This window comes from Numenius arquata, chromosome 7 (assembly GCF_964106895.1).
Source record: "Numenius arquata chromosome 7, bNumArq3.hap1.1, whole genome shotgun sequence".
In the NCBI taxonomy this organism is placed as follows: Eukaryota; Metazoa; Chordata; class Aves; order Charadriiformes; family Scolopacidae; genus Numenius; species Numenius arquata.
In genome coordinates, this window is record NC_133582.1 from 38,862,277 (window position 1) to 38,882,157 (window position 19,881).

The window sequence follows — 19,881 nt, forward strand, 5'->3', positions numbered from 1 at the left end:
TGAACCAAGTGTGAACATCAGAACTGACCACATTCTCCTGCACGCAGGTGTGGGATTGAATGCATAAACCAATGGAGACCTGGCTACAAAGTTCATGGTTTATGCCGTAAGGGTCCCCATCCTACCCTCAGGAGCGCAGTGTCTGAGAGCTTTCCATACTGACTTGGGAACATGAACAACTATATCACGGTTATTGTCCCAGTCTCTCCAGAGAGGGAAAAGTAGGTTTGTGGGAGCATCTGCTTTCTGGGTTCCTCTGTTGAAATTTTGATTTATTTTGATAAAACATATATCCATAGTCATGATATAGAAGAAGCAACTGAGGAAATATCCTTGGCTCTCAGAATATGCGGTGGTTAGATGGTTAAGGACAGTGCCCATTGCCTCCTGAGTGCTCTTCCCTCATTCCCCTTACAGGACTGTCCATTGGAAAACCTGGTTTGTACCATTACTGTAGAGTCATTTTGTATGGGAACAGCCTAACCCATAAATGCATCTGACAGGTGTAAGGATGGACAGAGATAGAAATACTGTGAAAGATCACCTCCCCTTCTTCAAGGGGATGCTAAACAGTTTTAAAAACTGCACAGGACAGACTTGGGCTAGCACTACTCAGACACTCACCAGTGAAATTCCCAGCGTTTTGGTTAAAATCTTTATTTGCCATAAAGGTGCGCGATTTCTAAGATTTTCAACACAGTTAAGCTAATTGATGGCTGTTATGGAGCTAACACTTCATATTTTGTAGATCTTAAACACAGTTTCTTCGTCTCTTTAAGTAGATTTATTATAATACAAAGAACATCCATTAAAACTATCACACAGTAGTGCAAAGCAGCAGTTGGCTCAGATATCCCTGTCTCACTACTACAAGGCAGCAGGAAAGCAGGTCTGGTGTGGGAGACTTGAGAGCCTTCACAAGCAACAAGTGAAGTCAGTGCTGCTGCTCAGCCCCACAGGAGAGCAAGTTAAACACCAGGAACACAAGCATGGGGTTTCATAAACACTGTCATCCAGCCGCTGCTAGAGTGCTTTTTAAAGATCAAGAAGTTAAAATTCTAAAGGCACTCCCAGGAACGGATCAGTCATTGCAAATTAAATCATAGGTGGGCTCCCCCTCCTTCCCACAATCTGCTTTTTAAACTGAAATGCAAAGTCTTGGGAAAGCAGCAGTAACCCCTTATCTGCCCATATACAATACTGCAAGGCAATCTCTTCCCCCCCCACTTCTTAAAGCACAAAAACACTGCAGATAATATGGATCACAAATTTGCTCAATTTGCATTAGGATAAGCAACTACAGAACTACGATAGACAAAATGAGAAACAGCTAAGTTTAACACAAAAAAAAAAAAAAGCAAGCTATTTTTTACCTGTTTTCCACAAAAAGGTTTTCCTGGGAGCAAACTGACTGAAAAATAAAAAAGGCATTGTATCAGACGTTCTAGATATGCTCTGCTGTTCCAATTCCTTCCTCGATTTTAGAATTATCTCCCCTGTTCAGGCTTAAGGGGATTTCAATTCATGCATCATTTGCATTTGCAGAAGACAAGAGGGAAAAAAGGTCAAGAATAAGGTCAGGCCAGTAAAATAAATTCCATGCATTATAACACATTGCCAACAAGGGGTCTCAGTTTGGAAACAAACTGAAACTTCTCAGTCCTGAGATCAGAAGAATGCGGTATGTGCAAAATACTGGCAATTCGAAGGGGAAAACCGGTTTTCCTACATAATATAAGGTTCCACTGGTCTGCCCTACCTCCTCAAAATAAGATTGCAGAAGAGCACAAAGCTGCAGGTAGGAAGGACAAACAGAAGGAAAGCATGCAGAACTGACAAAATTCTTCAAAGGGAGAGAAGATACTGCAGTACTTAGAAATACTGTGCGATTTCACATTTTACGGTTGGAGAGGAAACAGTCATACCCACATTGAGATATAAAATGATGATAATAATCTTAATAATAATATTAGCAACAATAATATTCTATTGCAAAAAGGTTCACTGCTGGAGGAACTTAGATCCCAAGAAAGGTGAAGGGTTCAGAAGAAATAAATCCTATGGGCAACTGTGTAATTCTTTTAGCATTACTTAATTTTTTATGCAGAGAAATGAAGCTGTGCTCAATTTCCCATGAATAATTCTCCCCCTTTGATTTTTTCATTTCCCTCCTATTTCATGTTCACTACACAAAGTGCCTCGTAGCTGTCATTGGATTATATCTCCGTGAGGTACAGAAGAAAGGACAGTCAGTACTTGCACTGAATTTAAACAAAAGGCAGGCAAAGTGAGGAGGGCACCAGAGATCATGCCCATTACTTCTGTAACAACAGCTCAAAGAATAATGCAATGCCATCATTAGCCCTGTCAAAATCTAATGGTATGAGATATGCACGGGTTTGGAATGTTTCCGTTTTGAAAAGGGTGAGCTAACGACCTACTCCAAGAGCCCTGGCCAACACCAGAAGCAACACCCTGCTTATTCCCAGTGCTCCAACAGATGCCTGGGCAAACTTTTCCCTTGGCACCGCAGCCGGTGACATCCCATCAATTTACACAAGGAAGGAATTTAGCCCCGAGAAGGCAATGCAGTTTCTCCTTAAAGCTCCTTAAAGCACCAACATCAGGGGACATCTGACAGCTCTGTGGGCTTCCCAGGTGGGATCCCATCCTGCACTCCAACTGAACACACGAGGGGCTGGGCTGCATCGGTGGCAAGTGCATCTCTCCTTAGCACAAAGCCTCAGGACATCAGGAACAAGTTCTCTGATGCCAGGGACCAAATTCCCACCAGCCCCAGCAGACCTAGAGGAGACACAAACTGTTCCCCCTAAAACCACTGGGATCCTTTGTACAACTACAACACTGCCTCTTCTCTCATTTTATGTACCTTACTCACAAGGTTTCAGTAACAAATGTGGCTGTGCAGACTTCAGCATAATCTAATTACCTGTGAACACAGTAAAACCACCCCGTGGAGGTTGTATAACCTCAGCTGTGGGGCTGGGTCTTCAGATTGAGGTTCATGATAGGCATTTATGCATTGACTTCACTTCAGCCACGTTTCCAAAGCAGCATTAGAGCCACTCTTCCAGCACAAGTAAGTAAAAACCTTTGCTTACACCAGAGTACTGGTCTGCATCCCCACAAAGTTACAAAAGCAAAGGGGCATGTACCTGCTTGGAATTTTTTTTTTAAAAATTTATTTTATTTTTTCAAGTTTTTAAAGAGACTGGGGCATAAAGCAGCATAAATATCCGGGATTTATATTTTATCAAACAAGCGGAGAGGTCTGCTCCCTTTTCAGTGTTTTAATGGGAACCACTATCAACTGCATTACAGACTTAGAGACTATAATAATTCCATTTGCCTTCCTGGCTGATGTTGCTGGCACGGGGCCACACAACCCCTGGAAACTACTTTTCAGTACAGGTGTGAGGCTGAGAGGCAGAGAAGACAGACACTTTTTTTATATTATGCTATTCTTACTGTTAAAAATCAGATAGCTAAGCAGCTCTGGATAGCAATTTAGCTCCTACAAGGTCAGGATTCACTTTCCTGATCTATAGCATCAATAATGCTCAATTTAAAGCACCAGGAAAGCTTAGGTAGACAGTACAGCTGTTGTAAAAAACATTCTTAAAACACTTGGCTCTTGTATACTCAAAGACAGTGACAACAAGCCTACAAAAGGAAAAAAAGTAATGTAATATTACCTACAGATTTGCCTCCTCAGAGATCTCTGCATGCAAGATTTCCATTAGGGTGCTCTATAGGACTAACTGACATTTATGAAAGGAGTATATCACTCTTCCAATTTCACAGAGCCTTTTAAAGTCTCAACTGGAAAATGCTCATCAGCTCTGCCGGTTCACTAGGTATACTGGGGGTTGCTGCTCTTGGTTTTAATTACATTAGCCAACATAGATAACTATTAACATGCAGCAATATCCTGGAGTGGATACCATCAGGTAACCACTGTCACATCAGTTAAACAAGACGTGATAGATCTCAGGCTTCTAACTAACACTTACTGCTTGGTCTGCAGCCACAAACAAAGGCTCTATATGGGAGTTTTAGTACCTACGGGTTTATGGTAGCCAACACGAGGTGTGTCTTTGTTTTGTTTCTATTAATTTCAAACCCTCTTCTTCCTAATCTTTTCCTACCAGAAGGATAGGACAGGCTGAAGCCACCTTTTCAAATATCTTTTGTGACTCTCTTTAACTCAGAGAGTGATAAAGATCCTCGGTGCTTTCTTAAGCAGAGGAATCATGAGTTATTTTATCTAAAGGGTCTGGCTCTTCAGAATACGTTCAGTCAAAAATAGCCATTACACTTAAGGACAAAAGATAAAAAACATGGTGTATTTCCTTTAATAAGTTCCATGTGTACCATGGGAAATTCTAGCGTTTGTGTAAGTAATGAAACATCTACGTTTTTCAGTGAATACACAATGATTGCTAGAGAATACATTTATGAACAATGGATGGTCCTTATGTGATTCTGGCTCATGAGGTTATACATTGTGTTAACCTTGAAGAATGAAATTTCCTCTATGTAATTTGATTGCTAGTCTTTAAAATCAATTTTCTGCATGCTTAAAAGCCAAATGCAGTGTACCATTTATGCACGCATTTGGGATTCTCAGTTAAATCTATAATTTGAGTTAACGCACAGGGCACGAACAACATACACTTTCTTTTTTATTCTTTTAGATTATCCTTCATCTTTCTTGGACAATTCCTTTTCAACCTACTAAAGGCAACTAAAGCAGTTCAGACAAGAAACAACTTCTTTGCGAGACCTAGATACTCCAGGTCCACTCCTCCAGTGCACTTGGTTGCAAAATTCACAAATTGTTGTAAAACTAAGCTTCCAATAAAAGTAAGTTTTAAAAAGGAAGGTTGTAGGCTTTGCAGTTAAAAAATAACCTTGAAAATAGCTTTGAGTGTAACACAGTTCAAGCAGTGCTGTTTTACTGTTAGCAGTCTGAAAAGTTTGAGGTGCACTTTGTAGTTCTTATTTCAGTGAGCTGGGACGATCACATTCATTAACTATTTATTTCTTCACCAATCCTTTTATTAAGATACCACATTAACATGCTTCTCAATCTCTGCCTCTTGCTATGACTCTACACACGACAGGAGTCATTAAAACCTCCAGCTCCCCTCGTCAAAATTTATGATAGCCAAACACAGCAGATGGAAAACTTGCCAGAAAGTATAATTTAAACTGACTAACATCAGACTAATCATCATAAGGACTATCATAAAGATGGCATTATTCATGAACGTATTTATTTTTTTACAACCTTCTCACTTGGAAATGAAAGTATCTGGTGCACTAGAGTGCTGCAAAATCAAAGGCAGGACAAGCAATCGCTCTGTTGGCTGGTATGTGGGGTCCAGGTTAAGACATTTTTCACAGCTCTTGAAACACGCGGAGAATTTTTTTGCCCCCGTCACCAGACTGCCTTTTCCTCCTAAGCTTTGTTCAAAGTTCTGACTCATGGGCTGATCTGTTATCCAAAGAGTTTTGGGTACCCCAAAGATGTTTAGAGAAGGGGTGCCGGGTGCACCAAGTTAATGGCAGTACTCTTGACCTTCGTGGCTGCCCTTTGGAGACCTCTCATGCAAACTCTCTTCATGCATACTCCAATTAGAAATGAAGAATCTATAATCCATTTGCTAAGGTTCATAAGCAAGGCACTGAAAAAGGCTTGACTGCAGCAGTATAAACAGTATACAGATAATAAAAATACCATGTGATTAATCCCTCCCTGTCTCTCTTTCTACATCTACAATTTGCAGGGTGACAAGGCTTAGGTACCTACCTCAGAGAGACCTGGGAAGAACTGGATTAATTAACGATTGCAGAGGGCTTTAAAACTGTAAAGTCTTACATGCAGTAAGTGGCAACCTATAATAGGAAGCCATCGCTCTCTTTCCTAAAATTGAAAAAACTGACATTGTCCACCTCCACGACCACAGACATCATCCTAAGAACACCTCATAACTTCGAGGAGTGCTCCACTCAAGAAAGCTCAGCTAAGACATACATTCCTGTTAATGTTATCAGTACAGCTCGCTGAAATTCACAGCACTACGATGCTCAGGAGCGCCTGCAATAGCAGGGAGAGAGAGCAAATGAGTGGATACGAGAGAGAGAGGGAGAGATATCTAACATTGCTGATCTTTAATAATGCTCACTCCCAATCCATTTAAAACGCCTGCCACAAACCCCACTGTTACCTAGGTCTTGCCACTCGGAGATGCTAACCCGATGGACCACAACCACCTCCTGCTGCAGGCAATTAAAATGCTCACTGCTTGCCTGTCTATAAAACTCAAGTATCTAAAGATAAAAACAGCAGCACGGTGTGGAGCAATTCCAGCCACCTCCACTTCCCACCCTGGCATTTCTACCTGCTGCTTGTGACAGAAACTGCATGATTTTGGCAACAACTTTCCACATAGTAGTTTTCAACAACATTTTGTCTCATTTGAAGTCTGCTTCAAAACCCAAAGATTTTGTTTTTGTTTTTTTTTTTTGGTTTTGCACAAGCTCCTCTGTAATAAGCCAGAAAACAGCAACTTTCATATAGGGAATAGAGGCTTTTGCAGCCCTGGAATCACTAGGTAACTCTACCATATATACCGTGACGGTATTTACATCAGACCCACATGCCAAAAGCAAAACATAAACCAACCAGCCTCTGCTTTTACTGGAATTGTCTCAGTAAAGAAAGAAAAAAAGTGAGGCTAAAAACATTTAGATGTGGCAAGGTACTTACTAAAAAGCGAAATTACTTATCACAAGTGAGACAACACACCCCTTAAAACTATGCAATGTATTCCGCTAAAGAAAAGTAACTTGGATGTGTGCAACTCCAAAACCAGAGCAAAATAAAAGGATACCTATGCTATTAGCCCTACAACATACGAACAGTTTTAATTTAAAAGGACACTGCCAAATACGATTTTCAGTAACAGTTTTAATTGGGTTTATTCTCATATTCCTCTTAGTGGCAGAGCTCCCACTGAGACATGAGATAACACAATAAATTGTTGACTTTTTTTCTTTTTTTCCTTTTAGGACCCCGTCATTACAGCATTATACCAAATTATGATTTTCTTCCTTCTTCAGGAACACGAGGTATTGCTCGGATGTTTCGTATTTACATGTTTTCCTCCAGCGACGCAGCTCATTGTGCAAGTTCTGATTTTTTGTTAAAGGCAGGAATTATAATGCCTATTTAATTTTATTCCTTTCAGAATAAAATCATCAGCAAAGTGACTGACGCTTTCTGATGGCAGAAGTACAGTTCCTTAATCAGTCATTTCCAAAAGCCTGTGCAACTCCATGTTTAACCTCTTTTCTTTGCTCTTAGTGTGTCTTGGTGCTGCAGCACCGCGCCAAAGAAACAAAACCATTGGGAGACTCTGCAGAAGGACACTTAGAAAATTTGATCAAGCTTGAAACAAACAGGAAATAACACAGCTATTTAAAATTATTGAGAGTGTCCATTTAAATCACTGCTCTTTGGCTCGCAAAGGAGAAGGAGAAAAGAAAGAAACCTAGACCACACGAACATGAACATTCAGAGACACGGGATGAGCACTCCCCAGACAACATGCTGGGCCTGATCTCTCCTCTACCCTTCTCCCTGCAATCTCTCATCACCTCCTTCTCCAGAAACCAACCTCCGCGCCTCTCGAGCTCCTCTGGGACCCTCTGCGCCAATCGGCCTTCCCTGTCGCCTCCAGCTCCACAGGGCAAGTCCAGCTGCGGTGTTCGTGTCGGAGGGGGGCAAGACTGTCTGGCTACCGGCGAAGGTAGGGCACTAAAGAGGCAATTAAAACAACTACTCACATCTTGTGCAAATATTCTCTCCCTCACTCTCTGATACTCCTCTTCTCTCTCTTCAATTGATTTACTTCGTCTGTCATCTCTAAATGGAAGAATTCTGTTTTGCTGAGCAGAAAGAAAACCAGGAGGGTTATATAAGTTGAGCTGTTAAAAACTGCCGTTAAGTAACTGTCAGCCGAGAATAATAAATGTTCACTTAACAAATGAAGCATGAAAACGATAGCTGTCGTTCCTGCACGAAGAGCCCTGCACGGCTGGGCACCCGAGGGTTTCCAGGTAGGTACTGCACGTGGGTTCATGGAGCGAGTGGCCGAAACAAGGCTCTCTGCACGGCTTTTGTGGCCCCGCCGTCCTAAAATTGGGTGTTCTCACCCCAAGCCTAAGTGCCATCGCCCTCAACTGCTAGGATCTCTCCACTCTCCTACCGGCTGCGAGGAGGAGGAGGGCAGGCAGCGCTGCACCACCTATGCAATCGAGGAAGAAAAGAAGGAAACTAGGCAGTAAGAGCTGAGCTGCAAACCCTAGAAGAAACCCACCAAAGTCTATGTGTATGAGGAGGAGAAGTCCCAAATAATCAGCACAACGGTTTTAACCATTTCCACACCATAAAGGAACCCTCAACTTCAGTTTTGCTAGGAAAAGAATGGCCATTTGTGCCTCTTGGTAAACCAGAGTGCGGGAAATGGCTGTGCTGTGGCAGGGAGGAGAGGAGAAGAGGACCCCGAGCAAGAAATGCTTCACTGGCAATTGGGTTTCAAGCACTGCTCCTTCTCCCCCTGCACCCCAGCACCTGGTGAGATAGGTCATGCTGTTTTCCTTTGGCTGATCCCCATGTTCATCGTACCCTGAAAACGCTGGGGGTTTGCTTCCAAAGCCAACTGCAGCATAACTGGCAATGCTGCTATGTACAATTCAAAGTGAAAGAAAAAGGGGGGGAAAAAAAAAGACAGGAAAAATCAGTCTCTTACTGAAAACATGAAGGAGTGGCAATGAGAGACTCACTGGCAGGTCCCTCCACAAATATAACCTAAGCAAAGAAAGCATACACCGTCTTCTTACCTGTGAGAATTTTCTCATACAAGCAATTCACATCAGAACCCATTTTGGTATTTTTTTTCTTTTGGTTTGGTTAATATATTCCACATACACAGCTTACACTGGATCGAAACAGCACAACACCCGCTTTTAAAGGCAGCACAAACACACACATTTCCCTGGCGCTCCCCTACTCGTTGGGCTCAACTAAGGTAAGATAGTGTTATGGCACAGGCAACACAGAGGGGGAACATCTGCCACGGTACATGCACAACAAGCAAGTAAGTTACACAGACAGTAAAAGGTGGTGAGGGACCAGGAGGAGGGAGGGAGCTAAGAGATGAAACTGATTTATTTTTGGTCAAAACTTAATTTAGGATGGTTTAAAAAAAAAAAAATAAAATTGACCTGGCCTCACCACCACGTGTTTCTTTGGGACATTTTTTTGTTTGGTTGTTTTTTGGGGATTTTGGGGTTTTTTTTTTTCCTCTCTCCTTTTTGGGCTACATCACTTTATCACTAGTCCATACCGAAATCCAACTCTGAATGGGTACAACGGAAGGAGGAAGCTGCGGGGGAGCGGAACAACTGCCATAGTTAGGCGAGACATGAAGAAAATGCAACTGACACAGCCTTCCAACGCAGCCCGGAGCCGCCGGCATTCCCCCTCCCCGTGGGCATGCAGCAAGTCCTGCGCCAAGCAAACCACCCATGCAAACCCACACACTGCCAGGGCTGAAGCGGCCACGCCGGGGCTGGATGCTACCCACGGTGGTGGTACGTACGCCAGAGGAGGTGGGGAGGGGGCAGGAGGGGTGGGTAGGGGGAGGAGGAAGAGGAGGAGGAGGAGGAAGAGGAGGAGAGCAACAACAAAAGAACAACAATAACATCAGTCAGCCCACCTTCAAAAACAGAACAAAATTTCAGCAACTCTCGAACCGAGAACCAACCTGATTGTCTTCTTTATCAATACTAGAGTTATCTCGCTTCAAGATAAATCGCTTCTGGGATTCTTCACCTTTTTCATCTTTTAAATGTTCAGAAAACCTTTGCTCTGGTCTGCCAGCAAAGTAAAACATAGCAATAAAAAAATCTTTCTTTTGGTTTTGCTTTGATCTTTATTTCTCAGCGCTCTTTTGTTTTCACAGAAGCATTCAGTGCAAAAGCAGTTAACATTTGTGGTCATGGTGAGACGCTGCCTATAGCTGTCTGAGGCTGCTGTATCTCTGCTAACTGTTATTGCTATAAACAGCTTTTGTTGTTGTTGTTGTTGTTGTGTAGCAAGGAGCGGGAATCCAAAATCTCAGTCACTGAAATATTTAGACTCTTCCTCACTGTGACTGAAGGGCAGGGAAAACAAATTAACATACTGTATGTTAATTTGCTTCCTTCGGTAGCTGTGACCTCCGGCAACACTGCTGCTTAGCGAAGCCTATCCACCTTTAAAAGTAAAGAAAAACTGACAGAAATCTTAAAAACCAAACCCAAGAGTTTACTCACTCCTAATTTTTTTTTAAAAAACCCAACGGTAATTTGAGGGACTGATGGTGTTTTGCTTAAACAAAGTAGTATCTCATCACCAATAAGTGGGGAAAATACTCTGCAACAATCATAGAGCATCAATTAGTTCACCGATTTAAACCCACTCAGGCATTTATTTATTTGTTTGTTTGTTTTTAAAAGCCAAACCCCAGTCATTAAAAGCACAACATTTTCAGGTCCATAAGAGGACCTGGGAGGATGCAGTTCCACATTCTCACCTTCTGCAAAAATCAAATTTTAAGAAGTATCTCATAACACCGAGCTGGTCACTGCCAATGCCTTGTAGCTGTCAATAAATAACACTCCAGCCTGCACCTCTCTGGAACCCAAACCCGAAATGTCAATCAAATGTCCCAAACCCAAGCCCCGCTAATGTCAATAGGGTGACCAATGCCCCGGAGAACCGAGCTGGGATTTACATGCTGCTATCACCTAACTGCGGCTGACACACAAACTGGTTTATAAAAGCAATACCACACTGTGTCACGCCATGAGGTTTCCACCAGGAAACACAAACCTTGCCCTCTGTGCTGAGCTCTTAGCAGTACAGGTAGGAGATGCTCCTGTCTACATGGAGACCTACACAAACGAGACACGAAGCTTCCACTGACAGTAACGGACCGACTGTGAAGAAGTAAAGTCGAATTTACTAAAGGTAGAATTTACAGAAGTCAGTGACTTCAGAAATAGCTTTTAAAAATCCACTTCCAAATAAAAATCTTCAAAAATTCAAATTAAAAATCTCTGCTTCATCTTATCTCAGAATGGAAAATTAAACCAGATGCGTAAATGAGCCACCATTTTGTTGTTAGAGCATTCAGATTTGCACTTAACTAATTAGCAATGGATTTAAAATCAAAATACAGCACATCTTCATGCTTTAATTATAGTCCATTACAATTCATTGTCAGATGTGCAGGAAACATTTGTAATTAACTGCTAGAAATACAATATTAAGGGACAGCAGCCCTCCTGCCTCACTTTCTGTATGAATTTGAAGGACTCCCAACTTCTGCTCGTAACACGCATTTTTGTGACAAAGCAACAAGACATACTAGCCTGATTTCCACAGCTTTTGAGAATTCAAGAAAGCTTTTGTCCATCAGCTGTAAGTGCTTGTACCAACAGATAGAGGGCCCAGGAGATGAAAGTCGGCAGACTCTCTGGATGCCCTACTAGCTGCCTTCTAAGCAGTCCAGAGGAGCACGGCTCTCTCCATAGTTTTCTAACCTAATGGGTCCTTAGTGATGTTTCCTCATAAACGGAAAGGCTACAAAGCCCCATTAATGGATTGCGAGGTGGGTTGTTCTGCCTTTGCTCCCATTAACGAGCACTGTGCCTGCACGGCCAGAAAAAGAAGATTCATTCCTTCAAACACTCTGCTTTGACAGCACCAGCGGAGGAATGTTATTTTTCTGGTTTTACATCCTAATGCACCAAAGCTTCTGTAATTGTACTATCAGTGTAAAGTGCACAGTTGTAAACTATCTGCTGAGCATCTAATAAACTATATTCCGAGCATAATAAATAACTGGGATTTTTAAAATGCAGAGGAAAAAAAAAATGCAATCAAAAAGTAGAGAAAAAAAACTGGAAAAAGCAATTTGGTGAAATGTCTCCTCCAACTACTAACTTATTTAAACAACAACATGGTTTTCACACTTCATAACATTATTTTCATTTTTTAATCCCATTTTCACTTCATTTACTATTTAGAGAATTTTTCCACCTGTCTAGGAGAAGCGTAAGATCAAGCCATGAGCATAAACTAATGATCTACTGTGTGCCTGTTAATAAAATTAGTCTACACGCCCAGTGGGTGATTAATCTCCACAGTTGTGAAAAGAAGTTTGCCTGGATGAACATGCAGAGCATTACGGAGCGCCAACAGTACTACGAGCACCATGAGAACATCCTTCCCAGCCAGCTGTCACTGCAACTCCAGGTCACCATTAGCAGTGAGGACGCAAACTGCACAACCAGGTCTGTTAATAAGGTTGCAAAGCTTGAGGGAAGACCGTCAAGTGAGAAAGAGGGTATCTTCAGGCACGTCAGCCTACAGACCCCCCTCAGTAAGTGCTCAAATGTTCAAAATCAGAAAAGGACATTCAGTTGAGATGAAATGAAGAGCTATTTTAAAGGAGATATCAGAATCCAGCAATATTTGCATATAGGGTTTTGGGTATCTTTTGTCAATGCTGCTTACTGCATTTTCTTTTTTAACATCCATTGCAAAAATACATTATTAGTAGGATATAGATGGCAAACTAAGCTTAAAACTAGTAAGTGGAACCAAATGCTCTATCTGGGTAGAAAAGAGGTTGATTCTGCAAAGATTTGGGTCTGGCCCTCTGATGGAAGTCAGTGCAAGTTCCCCATTCACAGATCTGTCCCCTTTATTTAGGGGACAATTAAAGTCCCCTTTAATTGTATAATGCATTTGCTAAAAGGAAGCATGAACCACTGGGGTTTTCTGGGGAAATCTGTTAAATTGTTTTATGAATTTGCAGGTGAATCAACTGCTGGAAAATGGAAGAAAATAATTTTGAGAAAGATGCAGTATACCATCAATATACTAACAGAGTATGTAAGTACAGTAAGTACAGCAGATACAGTGAATTCCTCTCATGTAAGTCCTAAATGAGTAACGACCACATTTACTTTTCTTCTAAGCTTTTTTAGCCCTGATGCTGTCAGTAGTAGAATCTGTACGATACTGTAAGAAATTCTGTTCATGCATATAAGGGAGTGAATTCATCAAGCTTATTTTCTATAGTGGCATAAATTAAGATCTTACTCAAGTCAAAGCATGGTTTGCAATTACTATCTTAAACCCATGGAAAATCAGGAACTTATTTACTATTACCACACTGGTTACTCTAATTTATACCTCCAAACCCTAACCACACTTCAGTTTAAGTGGTAAAAACGGGATTTGCACAGCCGACATTGAGTACTTCTAAAGAGCTTATCACTAACTCGAGTACTCTAACTATATAGGGATCTTCTCCAAAAAAACCCAAAGAAAACAACATACAATACGTATCCTATTGTTGGTGGCCACACAGTACATCCATCCACATGCTAACAACAGCCCCCAAGAAAAGACACACAAATGCAGGCTTATAAAGAGTGCTGCCCACAGGTATGATGTTCATTATTTCGTTTAGCCCCCATAACTTATGGAATCAGCAGATCACTTGAGAACCTCAAACCCCGCTAACTCCAAAATGCTTAAGGAAGAAATACCAATTCCCTTTTAAGTCAATAGGAATTTTTGCAGCTTGAGGTCTGTATTGAGAAAACCAGAAAGTATGACCCAATTATACCTTAAGGGCTCAGAAACCAAGACACAAGGAGGGGGAAACTACAACAGGCTAAAAAAAAATGCAAAGTTTGTTTGCTTGTTTTGTTTTTATTTAATATAACCTTTTGATCATCCAAATTTTTATTGCTTGACAGTATGGGTGGAAGCAAAACATCTGTGCCCTAAAAACACAACTTAACAAAAATACAGAATCACAGAATCTTAGTGGTTGGAAGGGACCTTTGAGATCATCGAGTCCAACCACATTAAAAAAACAAACAAACAAAAAAAAACACAACGCACAAAAACAAACAAACAAGCAAACAAAACAAAACAAAACAAAAAAACCAAACCAAACAAAACAAAAAAAAGCACCCACCAACTAAACCCCACACCCACAACCTCACACACAACACCCCACCACAAACCAACAATCTCGGGCACTAGAGCATGCCCTGAAGAGCCATGTCTACACGTTTCTTAAATACCTCCAGGGATGGTGACTCCACCACCTCCCTGGGCAACACAATTGCCTCTGAACTCATTTAATTCCTAAAAGTTGTCAGGCCGCTCGGTTAGTCATCTTTCTGGCAAACGTGTTTCAGAAGAAAATACACGGCACATTTCCTCCTTCCCTGTAAAGCTTTTGATCAGGTGCTAAGAATGTTTAAGAGAAACTGGATCTCGGAGTAAGTCAGTGCTCTTTGCCGTGCAGCCCTTCTCACCCCGGGATCAGCCTCTCCTCCCCATCCTGCCCAGCAAGGCAGCACCACGCTGTTCAGGTAGGTGCCAGCAGGATACCTGCAGGGAACCAACTCCATTTCTAATGGCTGTGCTCCTTCTCCTGCATCCAATGATCTTTTCAACTCTTTCAGCCTTATTTTTGTGTTGGGAGATCACTGTAACAGTCATGTCAAGATTCTTATTTCTGTGCCTGAAATACTTTCACTGTGAGGGTGACAGAGCACTGGCACAGGTTGCCCAGAGAAGTGGTGGAGTCTCCAACCTTGGAGATATTCAAAAGCCATCTGGGCATTGTCCTGGGCAACTGGCTCCCCGTCGCCCTGCTTGAGCAGGGGTTCAGACAAGATGACCTCCAGAAGTCCCTTCCAACCTTAACCATGCTGTCATTTTGGGAAACATGAAGTCACATATATAGTAACAAATCTACAGAAGGACAAAGCTCCATCATCACCTCTTTTAGATGTTTTTTGTGCGTGCTTTTTGTTTCACAAGTTGGTCATTATCATTTACTATTCTCATTTTATAGTTACTTATACCTTACTTAAGCAAAGGCCCAATAAAAGACACTTTTCTGGACTCATTCCTTACAACAAAGCCTGTATTTTAGAAATGGTAAAGCTGGAATAAGCAGAACACTTCTTGTGTGTTAGAAAAGAAAAAAAAAAAGTTAAGATTTTGATAGCAACATCCATTATAGGATTTTTTTTTTTCTAGTATCATTATGGCAATTTTAATGTGAGCTACTTCCATTCACTTCAGTAGAGTTCCTCTCAATTTATCTCAGTATGACAGAAAACAAGAGTTTGTCCCTCAGGCATAATTTTTTACATGGACTCTTTAAGGAGGATTCCCCTTGACGTGCTCATTTAATGCGTTTCATTCCAAGTCAACCGTTGTAAGCAGTAATAAAAAAAAAGCCAAACACCCAAACCCAAAGTACCTTAACCAGGTATTCACTATTTAATCAAATTACATATTTTAAAAACATACTGCACAGTGGTAATAGCTATCAGGATACACGGAGTAAGGAAGTCACGGGGCATTTCCTTGCATCTGCATGTTTAGAGGCAATTAATGCAGTTTCATAGACATCTATTTGCATGGGACATAAGAAACGAAATACTTGAGGGTGGGGGGGGGGAAATCTGCACTCATTTAAAAATAAGTTAGTTAGCTCTGAAATAACTGGCCGAGAAACAGGAAACACAGACACCACACCAAACGGACAGATGGAAAAAGAGACAAGCGTGAGCTTTGAACGATACAGTTCTGAAGACTCAGTCCCTGTATCAGCAGAGCACACACACGGTCTGGGATTGTCGGGGCTGACTTACACACAGCACGTAAATCTTTATTATGAGGCATATACTTCTGACAGCACCACAGCGCACAGGCTGTTGTAAGAGGCCTTTCAAAAGCAGCAGCAGCTTCACCATGTGTGGAAAAGATGGGCTTGCCAGTACAGCGCCTGATGTAGCTAAAAATCTAGCACATCTGCAAAAAAAATGAGGTAAAAGATGTAAAAATCTAGCAAATCATCTGCAAAAGCCTCACAGGTAGCAGCGAAGCAGCTGTCTGTAGGAACGCAATATAGGAAAGGGAGTTCAAAAGTGGAGACTGCTGCGGTGTGCAGAGTCTAAAAAAAAAAAATGAGTAAAAAGAACTTTGCATTTGCAATGCAACGTTCATTTAATGCACGTAACGGGGGTTAGCATGTTAATATTCCTCTTCTGATTGAGTGGCAACACAACGTGAAAGACAAGTAGGGTCAGGAACAGGCAAAAAACCACCCCTGGCTAGCCACAGAACCACCATATGGGAAACAAAATGAATAACCCACAAAACATTCTTAATATTCTTCCACAAGGATGCCACCAGGAGAGCAAGGGGATGGTGAGAGCAGGGGGGAAGCGCTGCTGGCGGCAGGATTCAGAGGACTTGAGAAGATTCAGGGCACTCTGATGCAGGTGTTCTGATGGTCTTTTTTCTTGTTATTCGCCCTTGTTTTTAATTAAACCGACTGCTCAGCCCAACATCGTGTTTGCCTCTATTTTGAGGGCACGCTGTGACACAGTATGGTGGCCTTTCTTGCTTTGCTAGTTTGTGAATATCTACTACATCTGCCTGCTGTGCTTTTTTTTGGTTTTGTGCTGGAGGCTCTCACAGGGCTCTGCATTGCCACCACAGCAAAACTACGTGAGCATTCCTGTTTCTTTGCTTTACCTTGGGGGCCAAAACCCTAATATCTGCAGTACGATTGACTGTTTTGATCACGAAGGCATGAGAATATATTCTGAGAGTTCAAGAACTTACGGAACTTGGAAGCAAATATCATCATCACCAGGAGGCCCCAACTTAATGACGAAAGGCAGAATTCCAACCCAACAGGTTAAATTATTTGATTAAATTCTCTCAGAACAACATTTTTCAAGAATGAGGGCCCAGAATTACAGCCTTCAAATAGCCTTCATGTATTTCGGCTGATGGATGCTAAAACAGCGTTTCAAAAAGTCATAGTCAGAATTTAAATACAGATAATTGTTAAAGTACAGTGCAGTTATAACAACTTAAGTATTAAAACCACTCAAGATGGCATTTCAAGCATTTAAAGGTAAATGCCTCATTAACAGATTGCTGCTTTTATGCTATGAGTCACTAACAGCTTCTGTTACGATGATAAAAGCATACTGAAAGCCATTTTTTAAAAAAATCAACCCTGTAAAAGACAGCTCCTTCAAGGTGCCGCCTTCCCTGCAGCACAGGGGAAAAAAAAAAACCTCAAATACCAAATGCTACATTTTTCCTGGTTAAAGGGTCTATATTCTTTAATGTGTTTTTTTTCAGAACAGCATCTGGACTCTAAACATGCTCTGTATTTATTACTAAACAACAAGGATGTGAAAAGTCACAAGTCATTTTGACAGGCTTTCTTCCCTCTAACTGGGGTTGCAGATCAGCCCGGGAGGACCAAAAGGCAGAGCCAGAAATGGTACGTGGAAACGACATCCCCCTGGGCTTTTCGTTCAGAGAGAGCGAGGTTCACTCTGTCACTCTCGCCCACCCTTGAAGATGCTAGACCCAGCACCCCAGCAGCACGATTTCAGTGGGGCTGGCACCAGCAGCGTTTCCTGTTATGAAAACAATGGTGAAGCTGAATCATAGAATTGTCCAGGTTGGAAGGAACCTTTCAGATCATCTAATCCAACCATCAACCAAACTCTGATAAAAACCATCACTAAACCATGTCTCTAAGCACTATGTCAACCCGGCTTTGAAATACCTCCAGGGATGGGGCCTCAACCACTGCCCTGGGCAGCCCAGTCCAATGTGCAATAACCCTTTCTGTGGAAACATTTCTCCTAATATCCAATCTGAACCTCCCCTGGCGCAACTTGAGGCCATTTCCTCTTGTCCTATGGCCTGGGACTTGGGAGAAGAGACCGACCCCCCCTGGCTACACCCTCCTTTCAGGGAGTTGGAGAGAGCGAGAAGGTCTCCCCTCAGCCTCCTTTTCTGCAGGCTGAACATCCCCAGCTCCCTCAGCCTCTCCTCATAAGACTTGTTCTCCAGACCCCTCACCAGCTTCGTTGCCCTAAGGCTGTATGAAGGCTGTACGATGGACAGAGATGATGTACACCAAATCTCTTCCATGCCAAGTTATTCCGTGTGAGAACCAAGCAGACGGCCAGATCCTGAAGGCTTTCAGAGCATACAGTACTTAAAGAACCTCATCTGCCGTTGAGGTATCATAGCAAAACTCAACATCCTCACAAGCTTTCCTAAAGCTTAACTCCAGAAAGTCATCCCATTTTAATCTGTGGATGCAAAAACATAGTACAGGTTGACAGGCCAACAGTCTGCCTAAGTACAGGCTTCAGTATTTGGCCCAGTATTTTGAGGCCAGAACACAGGAATGTACCTCTGAACTCAGGGGATAAGTCAGCAGGCTAAGGGCACACTGAGGTACTGGCTTTTCCGCTACACGGGGCTGAAGTGTAAAGCCCTGTCTCTGACAGGGACCATTTTCTGAGCTTCAAAATGTCCTCCTATGATCAAATTAGGGTTATCTCTGTACCCGAGGGACCTGCTTCTCCCGCTCCCACTCCCCTGCATTGGATTTAGTTCTTGATATTCAGGATGTCTATTGAGACTGAACATTTTGCACGGTGCCAATTTATTTCCAGCAAGTAGAGGCTTGTAAGTGGTAGCATAGTTTATTACGGAATTCATTAATAATTGATTTTAAGGATGTGACATACTCTAAGTGACTGGAAAATCACAGTGTTGCATAACTGCTGTGATCTATTTAAAACTACATTTTTCTATCTTAGAAGTTCAAAAATTAACAAGGAAGAAAGAAAGAAAAATGAAGCAAACTCGAGATTTGAACACTACCAACGAAGGCAAGATGTCCAAAATCCGACCATGTAATGAAGAAACCATTAGTCCTCTTCAAATGCCCCATGCATACCAATTAATACCATAACAAATTCTTGTGCTTACTTCTACTTCAGGCCATGAACATTTCTCTCATCTCCAGGAAGAAGACTCATGGATCACAGAGGTCATCCCGTGAACAATCACTGGCCTGAAGAAGAGCACCGGTTTTTAATAACCTGTCAGAGACAGCCTCGCAAGGCTACCTTGGAAACAGGGAACAGAAGCGACTGACTTTGCTTATGAAAAACACAAATATCTCAAAATTCAGAATACTTTTTGCATTTCTAGTGATCATATTTCCTACATTAAACACGAGGCAGGCCACAGAAGCGTAAAAGGCAATTACTAAAAATAATTTGGAACACCTCTAAAATTCACTTGCTCATATATCAGCACCTTATTTCTGAAACGCCCAGATTTAAAGACATCATTTCACCTACTACTGACATATAGTTATCCCTGAGGAAAGCACAGGGGCCATTTCAGATTTCCAGATCTGCCTTCGGTGATTTGAAAGTATAAATGACCCAACAGCAGCTTGATTAACAGGCACTTTTCCTGCTACAGCTCAGACAAGCACACAGAGACACTGGTTAATTACTCATGCGAGGAAGACCTTCCCTCAACCAAATTACCTACTTGCTATTCCATAGCCCCCTCTACCTGGGTAACCTCCCATCTTCCCACGCAGACCGGGCGATGGTAACCTTCTGCATTTATCAAAACTTACACTATTCAGTGGTGTGACTGCAAGAATTAAAAAAAAGAAAAAAAAAAAAAAAAAAGAAAGCAAAATACCATAGATGTCCTCTGATTAATGCTTAACTAATATTTCATTAGAGTATAAAACAGCTGTAAAGTACATGTCCACCTTAATTACAAACAATTTAGTTTTGATAAATTACATTAGAAGAAAATTTAATATTGGAACTATTAGAACT

General features: G+C 41.8%; 1 protein-coding gene across 2 annotated transcripts in view; it reads right to left on the minus strand.

Moving 5' to 3' along the window:
• The window catches only part of ARPP21 (cAMP regulated phosphoprotein 21), a 213,669-nt gene that overhangs the window by 70,762 nt on the left and 123,026 nt on the right, over window positions 1-19,881 (minus strand). Inside the window, exons 11-13 of one of the 2 annotated variants that reach the window (XM_074150269.1) lie at window positions 9,858-9,966; window positions 7,876-7,977; window positions 1,374-1,411 (exon numbers count right to left, since the gene is read on the minus strand). In XM_074150269.1, coding sequence (XP_074006370.1) covers window positions 1,374-1,411; window positions 7,876-7,977; window positions 9,858-9,966 — 249 coding nt within the window. The remainder of the gene's footprint in view (window positions 1-1,373; window positions 1,412-7,875; window positions 7,978-9,857; window positions 9,967-19,881) is intronic. The other variant, XM_074150270.1, reaches the window with a different exon arrangement.